Below are 11,769 nucleotides of genomic sequence, written 5' to 3' on the forward strand. Positions count from 1 at the left end.
CGTCTCACGATCACACCGCTGTCTCACGAACGGCTCCACTCTGCACAGCTCGCCGTCCCACGAACAGCTCTGCTCAGCTCGGCGTCTCGCGAACACACCGCTGTCCCACGAACAGCTCTGCTCAGCTAGCCGTCTCGCGAACGGCTCCGCTCTGCACAGCTCGCCGTCTCACGAACAGCACCACTGCACTCTAGATCTTCCGGCTCCCCACTACTTGACACAGTGCTCAGTGATTTCAGCTCTTAGTGATTTCAGCTCATAGTAGTGGGGGCCTTAGTGCTGGTGCACCATAAGGCCAAAGTGAATGCAGCACAGTACCTGTAGCAAGACTCTTAATAGACCCAACCTTAGCTCTGACATTCCACAGTGGAGAGAGACAGAGGTGCAATTGGTGCTTCAGGCCCTCACAAAGGGGCCCACACCACCAGGTACTAATACCTGTCTCAAGTCTCTCTCCCTTCACAGAGTTTTGGAACCCATGTCCCTTGCCTAGCGAGTGCTACTCAGTTGATGGTGAGTCCCTCCATCATAACAAAAGGCCAAGTACAGTTCCAAGCACAGTTCCCATAATCAGGGTAATAACAATTTACTCTTCCCGCCCCAATAACAAAGACACTGGGGATCCCACAACAGCCAAAGTGACCATTTGGGCAGTTATGGCCTCAATCTAGGCGGGGTGGGTGTGCCTATGCAAATTGAGATCAGCCCCTGAAGTTCTTTTCCACTACTTGCCACACCTCACCACCAGATGTCAGGGTGGAGCCCATCCTGACTCTGCTTACATCATGATGGTTCCAGTTTTGGTTTAATTTTTGTTTAACTCTTGCACAGTGTCCCAGATAGTAAATGTGGAGAATAAGTGCCTTTGAAAATAAATAAATAGTTTTATTTGTGTACCCTAACAACTGAAACTGGAAGAAGGTATATTTTTTACAACCCAGATAACCAGTCCACCAATGGCGCTGAGTGTTGGGCAATGAAGAAGAAACATGAGCAAAAAAGCTGTTTCACAGAGTTGCAAATGTTGAGAAGGATGAGTGGAGTAAGGAGAAAAAGATCTGACGAGGAATGTGCATGTTAGAGACATACTGAAAGCAACACCCATAAACAAAAAGAAACTCGAGTGCAGGCTCAGATGATTTGGTCTTGTGGTGTGCAGTCCTGACAAGTGGGTTACACAGTCCAGCAGATCCAAACTGAAGGAAAAAGACAGAGCAGCTGACCCAGCAAGAAGTGGTGGGCTGTCATAAAGTTAGTTAGCATGTGATGTAAGAGGGTGTGTGGCATTGAGCAGAATACTTTGGAAGGAGATGACTCGTAAAGCACACTCCATATGATGGGACTAAAAAAGATGATAACCAGTCCAACCACACTGTACTTGGACATTTTAGGGCCGGGGCAAGAATCAAATTTGGCACTTGACAATGTTTAACAGGGAAGCAGAAAAGTTTTAATGATTTTTAGACCGAGAAGGGACTATGAATCTGTTATAGTCCTCCTGGAATAAAGCACATAACTGAAAATGAATGCCTGTTTCTGCCTGAAAGAAATTAAACCTGTAGAGTTTGGTAGCTTTTATTACAAGCAAGTCTGGTAGTGTTGTCTATAGCTAAAGTTGCCCAACACTTTCCATTATAAGACACTGTTTTCACTTGTTTATAACGTTCCCAAACATTCACTGTTCTGACGGTACTATCCCATGCTGATTTTCTGTCTGAGGCTGACTTTTAGAAAGTTTCAGCAAAAATGGTTCAACCATTTCCAATAATGAGATTAGAGAAAAAGATTGTTTTGCCCAGATTAAAAAAGAAAATTCTTACAACTGTTTCACTGAGCAACTTGTCTGCATAACTAGTCTTCATACATACATGTGTGTCTTTTCAGCTTTGTTACTTCACCAAGTGAATTGAGCTGAACAGTGAAATCCCCAGTAATTTGCACACGTTTTATTTAACATTCATATTATGGTAGTGGCCAAAGGCCTCAAACAGGATCAGGGCTGAGTATAATAAAAACACCTACAAAGACCTGGTTCCTGCCCTGAAGAACTTAAAATACTCGAAATATAATAGTAGAAATAAGCAGATAGCTCAACAGTGCAGCAGATCCCAACTGAGGATCAGGACCTGCAAATCTAAGTTAAAGACTGGATGGAGCCCACTTCTGTAGTGATAGCACTTTACACAGGGCTGGCCTTACCATGAGGCAAACTGAGGCAGTTGCCTCAGGTGTCAGACTGTGGGGGGGGGCACTAGGACCCAGAGAGTAGAAATTGTGTCTGCTGCTGGTGCATATGTATTCTCTCTGCTCTAGATGCACAGAGATGGTAGAGTGCTGTGCTGGAGGAAGGAGGGCACAAGAGACATAACAGGCAGGCAGGAGAAAAGGTGAGAGGGAATAACAGAAAGCAGCAGGAGCTGCATGGAGAGAGGGGAGGAGGAGCCTCTTATGCACCTTTCTAGCACCCCCAGGAGCCTGGACTGATTAACACCAGCTTCTCAGGGAGCTTCCTGTTTTCTACTGCTTCCCTGAACCCACTTGAGCAGAACAGGCAGTCAACTGAAGTAGTAGGAGCCAGTTAGACCCTTAAGACGCTGATATCTTCCCTCACTCAGGCCCTGCTACCAGCCTGCTTATTTGTCCCCTTCAGCTGCGTGTTGAGAGCCACTATAGCTGGCATAGAACAGCACTCATGAGTGAAAGAAGAAAAGACCCCACTGGGGCAGCATTCAGAAAAAGAAAGAAAGCAAAGGAAGCTTTTCTATCTAAGCAGGAAGGAGCTCTCCTGAGATACATAGACACAAATGTTCACGGTGAGCCTTCCGGCCCCAGTGAGAATGAGAGTGTTGAGGAGATGCCTGATCTTCTAGTTAGTCAGAGTGCAAGTGACCTGGCAGCTACTGCAGCATCCATATCTCCATCTCAAATGGATGTAACATGCACATTGTAGATCAAAGAAGAGTGTGGTGGAGGCGCAAGAAACTGCTGCTGCTGAGTTTAGTTTCTTAAGTCTAGATGATCCAGGACTGTGGACCCACTTGAGCAGTAGCCTGAGGGACTTCCTTGTACTGCATGGGCCACAGCAAGCGAAAAACTTCATGTTCCCCAAAGACAATGAAAATAGAAGTTTCCATCCAACAAATTACTGGCATGAAATCCCCAATGGTGACAAAGTGGAGAGACCATGGCTTATGTACTCAAAAACCCAGAATACTGCATACTGTTTTTGTTGCAAACTCTTCCAGTCTAATGTTCCAGCCACATTGGGTTCTACAGGAACAAAGGACTGGAAAAATCTGGTTAGAAGTCTGGCATGCCATGAGAAGGGCAGCAAATCACCAGAGAGCATTCCATAGGTGGAAAGAGCTTGAAATGAGACTAAGGTTAAAGGCCACTATAGATGATAAGCATCCAGAGAAGATTGCATCAGTGTCTCTTTACTTGCAAAATGTTCATGCAGCTCAAGGAACACAGCAGTATATTTGGGATGTTGTATGATATTCCCAAACTCCTCACTTTTTCTGAAGAAGACCTACACCAGCAATGCAGGGCACTAGAGACAGTGTTGACACATGATGACATACGCAGTATTGATGCAAGTGATTTAGGTGATGAACTGAAAGCCCTTTCAAGATACGTTTCAGCAGGATCAACTCCAAAGGCTGTTCTGGAATATATGTGCACAAATAAGATGACCACCCTCTTTCCAAATGCTTTTGTTGCTCTGTGCATACTTCTAACACTTCCTGTAACAGTTGCCAGCGAGAACGCAGCTTCTCCAAGCTGAAGTTAATAAAAACACATCTATGCTCCACAATGACACAGGAGAGGCTGGTCAACCTTGCAACCATTTCGACAGAGCATGAGCTGGCCCAGACTGTGGACCTTCAGCAGGAAGCAGTTCAAATCTTTGCAACCAGGAAGGCACAGAAAGCACCACTTTGTTTACTCAAGCAGATAAAAATGCCAGTGTTTACTATGCAGACAAGACAAGTTACATTTGCCGTTCAGGCATTTGAAAGTTAAGTGTTACTTAAAATTGTTGAACAAGGCATTTTAAGTTGTTAGTTCTCTTTTATTGGGGTAGGTAGCAGAGCAGTACCATGAGAGGAGTAGAACAGGAAGAAGGCAGGATTGAGACCTTTCAAAGTTTTGGCCCAAGCGAGGGGGCATGGGGGCGTCATTTGAGCTCCCCTCCTCAGGTGCCAAAATGTTGTGGGCCAGCCCTGACTTTACACAGGGAATTGTAACGTGTAGTTTGTTTGAATGTTTTTTTGTTTTGAATAGATGCTCAATGAAGGAGCACGGTCCATCCTGCATATTGAATGGAGCAAGGGTCCTGTTGGAAAAAAAAACATATGATCATGTAATCTAAAACTGTATATCATCATGCATACACCCAAGAGGGGCAAATTAATATTGCATGGGCAACTGTAAATCTGGCATTTCCTAATTTATGAGTTCTCAACTCTCGACCTAAAAACACCCTTTTAATGTTGTTTTTTTTAAATGTCATAGTACATAGTAAAAAGAAAAGGAGTACTTGTGGCACCTTAGAGACTAAGGTACTCCTTTTCTTTTTGCGAATACAGACTAACACGGCTGCTACTCTGAAACATAGTATATAGTGTGAAAGTACATTAGCTTACATATGGAAAGACATAGTTACACAGAAGAGAGTCAGTATTTGCCATTAAAATGCCACCTCTTATTAACAGTTAGCATAGCACAGTACCTTTGATACTCTACCTATTTTCCATTCTAGGTACAGGGGAATACTCAGGTATCTCAGATTAAAGCATGGTCACTGTTGGTAGATGCTGAGGTTTCATTGGCACACGCTCTATGCATGGAAGTTTTTTTCTTTGAGAATATTTTATCCCTACCTGCTTCATCATTCTAATTCCCCAAAACACTGAAGAGCTGAGACGGCAATAGTAAATCACTTACAAGGAAAAAGGTTAATTCTCCATCTCTAAAGTCTTGAAATCAAGACTAGATGCCTTTCTGGAAGATGTACTTTAGTCAAACACAAATTATTGAGCTCATTACAGAGGCAACTGGTGAAATTCTATGGCCTGTACTATACAGCAGGTATCCACTCATCCCTCTGGCCTTAAAATCGATGAATTAAGAGAAATTCCCTTTCCTCCCCCACAGAATTTAAGAAATACATTGCTATTCTTGGGATATTATTTTATCCAGATCAATTATGTTGTATTTGTCAACTGTAGAAAAGCATTATTTTGTTAAAATATAAAGGGGAAAATATGTACTACAGACAATCTCATGATCTATGATTTCATTGTTTGTATTCTGTCTTTTCAATGTGAGCAAACAAAAATATATACTCACAAAAATTTCTTTTCATTTGAGCTTTCTGGTTGGTGTATTTGATTGATATTGTTGCTTAGGCAGGCTGAAAAATGACAAATGAGATATTTAGGCTGATACTGGAGGATAACCAGTCAAAGCAAAGCTTTAGCTGCAGAGAAAATAATTATTTCATTGGTGGGAGAGGGAAAAATCTGAAAACTTTGGAAAGGGATGACAATTTATGGACCAAGATTTGAGTTTATCTAAATTGCCGTCTCTTTATTGGTATAAATGCAATAAACTCTCTGCTGCTTTTTGAAATCCTGAAAATATAATGGTACAAAGCCAAAGTGTGTGTGAGATCATAATACAGATCATTACTATGTAAACCTTCTGTGAATAAAATTGTTTAACCCATTATTTGTTACTCACCCACATTTGGCCCGATTTGTCAAGATATCACGGCATCCTGTGAAATGCTGAGCATCCTCCACTCCCAGAGATGTTGTTGAAGGTGTTCTTCATTTTCCCTTAGTTGGGATTGAATAGATTTCTTTTACAGTGAATCCGGAAGTGGGTTTAGACTAAGAATATAAAATGGCAAAGTTACATTCAAGATTCTTCAATGACACTGTTGACAGTACCTAAATGTAAAATTGTTTCCTTATTTCTCTTGATCTGAGCACTTTGGGAAGTAGCCAGTGAAGAAAATGAATATTGTGACAAGAGTATTTGTGTTTGGTTGCATCCTTGTACATTATATTCTTGAAACAGTCTGTGCTGTTGGTGAAAACCTTCCTTATGAAAACAAAACATTGCACTCGCCAAACCATTGTTTGGCGACTCATGAACCTGTTATATCAAAGTTTGAGGAAAGAATTAATAGTGCTCCCAATTTAGATTGATTAGACACACTGCGAGCGGATTCTCAGGGGTAAATTAACATATACACAAACTGAGGACCTCCCCCAAACTATTTAGAAAACATGTGGCAGCTCAGTTGTATTTTTTTGTGAAGATGCACAAAGTCATCTCCAAAAGATATGGGTATATGTGGAGACGAGCATTTCTGACAATTAGTTTTAGAAATATAAATGTTTATAAATGTGGTCTAACTTTTTTTGAAGGGCAGGTATTAATGATTTTTTTTTAAGTGTTAGCTTTTAAATAGCTTCAGGAGTGCAATGGCTCCTGATTTTCATAGGTGCTAAGCACACACAATTGTATTTGACCCCAAAGGGAGCAGCAAATATTAAATATCCCAGAAACTCAGGCCTTGTGTCTTTTGTCTACATTTTGCAAGTTTAACTCTTATCAGGAGGATGCCTTAAAGCTCACTTTTAATTGCATGTTATGTTACTTTCTGTGCATTTTTTATGATACACCTTTCTACTGTTTTTGTGTTCAAGTTGCTCAAAGAACACAATTATCAAATAATAGTTAATAACGGCAACAATTACTTAGCATGATTATAAAATGAATTTTAAACTTTTGGGATATTAAGAGATACAGAAAAAATGCTCAGTGTAGTTGTATGGTATATTATATACATGATTTCAAAGGTTTTTAAAAACTTTTCTGCAAAGACACTTGTTTCATACACATGCTCATTTTTATGTTACATACGTGGATGTGGTGTAATATATGAAAAACTATATTTATATAAGTAGCATATGTTTATAAGCTTATATATTGAATCATACAGAGTTCAAATATAAGCAACGGAGATTTTTTTGGTTTTTTTTGTTCCACATGGGAGCCGCTTGATAAACACTATAGACTCAAATGTCATTGAATTATGTGTGTAGTTGCCATTGCACAAATGTTCACAATTTTTACTATCAAAAAGTAGCATAATTCATAACTTATTTATCGACTGGTTATTTATTTGTTTATTTATTTGTTTATTTAGCAAACTCAGATATAAATTGATGGGCCTAACAGATCAGATTTGTCGATCTCCAGCAGTGAAAATTTAAAGCTCCCAGCAATCATTAAACTTGAATAGAAAATATTTTATTTTTGTATCTGAGAAAATGAAATTTAGCCCACAAATCTTCCCTGGAGCCTCTTTTCCTAGGTCCGCTTCAGGGGTCTCCTCCTCAGCTACCCCCCTGCCTTTTGTTATGGGTCTATTACAGGATTGGGTGGCTGAGGTTCTGTGGCACACAAAGTGCAAGAGGTCAGACTAGATGCTCACGATGCTCCCTTCCAGCCTTCAAGTCTATGTGTCTATGAGAGTTCAGAAGTAGGAGAATGTGTAACCATAAAACATAAAAACAAAAAACCCTTAATGGAATCTAGTCATTGTTACTCAGTACTGCAAAAACATAGAGACTGCAAAACTATGAAAAGTAAATTTATGGTAATTTTGTTTGTTATATTCAGAACTAGAGACACCACTTAAATTGATCTAATAAGTAATCTTCTTAGATTAATATTAATAAACAGATGTCTTCTAAGGGGAAGTAGTTGACAGGTAAAGATATCAATGCAAAGCAGTCACCATCTGCTTATCTTCTCTCATCACTGTGTCAACTAATTAGGGAATAATAATAGGCCTTTTTAAGGACAGTTTCAGATTTCCAGGTCAATGACTGTTTTCCATCTTCCTCCTTTCTTTCAGGCCCTGCTGCAAAAAAGAAGTATGTCAGTTATAATAACCTGGTTATCTAGTCCGTTTCTTCAGACAGAGTTGAGGAAGGATGAAGATTTTCATCCATTCAGCCACCCAAACTGCCATAGGCCTCTTCCTGACCTGCAGTGTATCCACCGCTGGAGAAGTTTAAAGGCTAGGCAGTTAATATGGAGACCAATGTAAGAGGACCAAGCATTCTGAACAGCTGCTATATGAAATATCCTTAATTATTCTTGGCTTAATAAGTCACTGGCACTGTCCTTGGGCTGTGACCTTGGACCTTCTCTATGTATGGGAAGTATGAAAACTGAGTACCCAGCTCCAGACATGAATACCCAGCTCTTTATGGGTGAACTGCATTTAGTGACAATGACTTTACAGGGGCTAATTTTGTCTTTATATGTACTTCCAGACTGCAAGTTTTTGAAATTTCTGTACAGTTTGTGAGGAATTTTGCATATTTCCATCCATGTTGTTTCAAAGATTCACTATTTGTTTTGAATGCACAGTTGCATTGAAGACCTATTCTCTCAGATGTTAGCACATTAAAAACAAATCCCTGAGGATTTAAAAGAACTATGTACATGACTTGTATAACTATTATTGTGTCACTGCAATCCATATGTTTGTTTTTGTTTTTGTTTTTTTTAAATTCAACAACAACAACAACAAAAAGTTATTTAAAGACCAAAAACTGTGCTGGCGAAGTGAGCCCCTGCCTTTCATAAGTATGATGGGCTGCAGAGGAAGCAAGAAGGATATTGCTTGGTTTTAATAGAGGTCTTGATGTGTGGAATGCATGCCAGTAATGTATTTTACAGTACATGTTAATAACTTGTTTGATATTTGTATTTGTGTTCTATTTTGTTATTTTATGATATATGACTATTTTGCAATAATTTCAATTATTCTTACAATACTTGGAAGAAGGAATATGGCTTTTACATGTCTTAAGGTTTTTCTTTGTTGATGCCCACCATGATTGACCAGTGTGATGAGGACTTCAAAAAACAAAACAAAAAAAAAGCATGTATGGTTTATACTGTTTGTAATAAGTAATTTCGTTAATCTTGCTGCTTATGTGCCAATTAGTGAAAACCATCTTTCCTGCAAACTCCTCCCCCCCCCTTTCCTCTCTCTTGATCCTGTGATATTGTCCAAGAATGTATCAATAAAAGGTTTTGGTTAACTTTTTTTTTATTTATGGCAATAAATATCTTTAGTTGTTTCCTCCCCTCCCCCTTTTAGTTAGTTTGTTCATGAGGGTTTTCACAGGGGGAGCTGTAAAAAGATGTAAAAGTACTTTAACCAGATGGGGCCGAAATTTTTGAAAAGTCACTGGGCACTCAACTTGAAACAAGGTAAAGGGGCCTGGTTTTTTTTTCAGAATGAGCTGAGCCCCTGCCCTCTTCAAATCAGGTCTTTTAATGTGTGTCAGTGTGGACACTCCAAAATTGAGGCTCCCCAAATCACTAATCACGTATGAAAATGTAGGCCACAAAGTGGTTCAGTAATGTTGCTCCATTAATTTCTGTGGAATAATGCCAATGCAAAACTGGACTCATCAACACGAGTCATCAGTAATGAATCAGATCCACACTTTCCAAATGTGGAGCAGGAACCAAAACTCAGACTCACTTGAAAAGTGGTTGGAGAGAGCAGGGTTGAAACAATAGGCTGAAACAACAAGAACAAAATTCTGCCCTCTTCCAACCTCCATAGCTCAACAAGTAGTTCCCCATTTCAAGTGTCTACAAGAGCATCCCTTGTACCTATAGAACACTGATGGCAAGATCAAAACTGAGCTGAAAATCACTTTAATCATTAGTCATTGCTTAGCCTATTTTAACTTGCATGCTCCTTAGACATTCTTTGCTTACTGACTACTGGGTTGTTGTTTTTTCCAAATCTTTCAACCTGGGCTCATAAACCTTGAACACTGATCACTTCTCTGGTGCCTTTTTGGTCTTAACACAGTAGCAGCTCTGAAGCCAAGCTGACATTTAGGACTGGTTGGATGGGTAAGTGGCTGTAAGTGGCTAGAGACATTTGATCACATTTTGGGGACTAATGGCAGAAGCTCTTCTGCAGCCTCTCTTGACCACAGCAGCCTTCATGGGACCATGACAGAAGCAGGGGGCGGGAGAAAACCCATAGCTAGATAGCACAATTATCAGTGCATTGTATCTCTTCAACAAAGTGAGCACCTGCTACTCCAGGTAATACTCAAACTGGGATTGATGAGGGTTTTGACAGAGTAGGGAGAACAGAATTGAGCCCAGAAATTGTAAGAATGAAGAAATCCTTCCTTGCTTCCATTATGTGGAAGGAATTAATCGAATCTGGTTTTACAGCTCAGAACTTCACAAAATACAGTTACTATTGATATTTCAGAGCCATGAGTACAGCCTTGGTTCTTTAGGTCTCAAACATGCAATATGTCAAGTACCCTTCCATAGCCTCATTCTAGAAGAAGCCATATATGTATTCCTGTGATCTAGAACAAAAGTAAACAAACTAAGGGCTCTACCAAATACCTTGAGCTGTCTAACACCAGCCTAAAATGACTGCACCTTCACTGTGTCTTGAAAAATACCAAAGTTGTTAAACTGTCTCGTGAGTGAAGAACATTACCTTCCCTTCCTGAACAATCAAAGGTCAATTTGAAGGCATTTGTGGAGTGAGAGAGCGGAGGGAAAAGGTGTAAAGTGATACAGCCAGGGAGAAGCAATTCATTTAAATTACCATTGCAACACAAGAGAAAAAATGTCACATCAGTACACTACCTTTGGCACTGCAACAATCTTTTGAGAGCAATTTGAAGATCAGTTTCTAAAGTATTTAGTGTCCCATTTTATCGAGACAACTTGATAAATTACACTGATGAAGGTAATCAGCATCAAAAGAAAATTTGACAGCTGCAACGTAGTTTGCCCACAACAGGCAGTTAGGGTATGAAAGACTCTGTTTGCCAATTCTATTGACTCTTCATGCATATATCATAAGAGGAGTAGTTTGGTACTTTTTCAAATATAGAGATAGGTAGATTGAATTATAGCTTAATTAAATGAATAAAATCCCAATTATGGGATTTACTGGTAGGAAAGGACTATCGGGGCAGTGACTAATAAAGGCAGAAAAGTTGGTGTTCATTTAAAAAAAAATTCTCAGTGGTACTTACCTAAACTCTATGCAAAATCCATAAACACAAGGCCAGAGCTTTCAGCTGGTGTAAGTCCATATCATTTAATTGAACACTTAGGTCCCATTTATAAAAGCATGAAATTGTCCCAATCAAAATAACTCTTCCCTCAAGCAACACTCCTGTTTCCAAATGCCTGCTCACTCCCTTCCATCAGGAAAAACAGCAGCATGTCCTGTAATCTGGAATTTAGTAAACCACTGGGGGAAATAAATCTCAGACCAATAATATCAAACCATGAAGCCTCTCCATCAAGCCCCTAGTCAAGGGTGTGCGGGGGACTATTCACTCAAGTGACTTGGACACTTAAATGGGGGCCCCAAGCCAAACAAGGGGTGAGTTTGGTGGCTTCCACAATGGAAGAGGGAATGAAAGGACAAGACAGGCCATGTCTCTAAAATTTCCAGCCCCCATAGGACTTGCAGGGGAGGAGGGGACAGGCTAGAGGTCTTGCAGTCTGTGGTATGAGATTTGGATCCCATGAATGATCCCTGTTTGCTGGTTTGTCCATAGCTGCTTAAACGCAGATGCAGGCAGAAGCCTCAGTCAGGCATTGTTTTGCCTCTGACCCTTCACCCTCAGCCTGGCTGAGCGGCAGGAGGCCAGAGCGAAT

At 40.3% G+C, this 11,769-nt stretch overlaps 1 protein-coding gene across 2 annotated transcripts in view; it reads left to right on the forward strand.

Annotated features, from left to right (window-relative positions):
• The window catches only part of GRM7 (glutamate metabotropic receptor 7), a 541,384-nt gene extending 532,279 nt beyond the window's left edge, over nt 1–9,105 (forward strand). For both annotated transcript variants that reach the window (XM_074957549.1, XM_074957548.1), the window contains one exon: nt 7,943–9,105. In XM_074957549.1, coding sequence (XP_074813650.1) covers nt 7,943–7,992 — 50 coding nt within the window. In that variant the 3' untranslated portion in view covers nt 7,993–9,105. The remainder of the gene's footprint in view (nt 1–7,942) is intronic.
• Nucleotides 9,106–11,769: the final 2,664 nt, after the last annotated feature.

This window comes from Natator depressus, chromosome 7 (assembly GCF_965152275.1).
Source record: "Natator depressus isolate rNatDep1 chromosome 7, rNatDep2.hap1, whole genome shotgun sequence".
Taxonomy (NCBI): Eukaryota; Metazoa; Chordata; order Testudines; family Cheloniidae; genus Natator; species Natator depressus.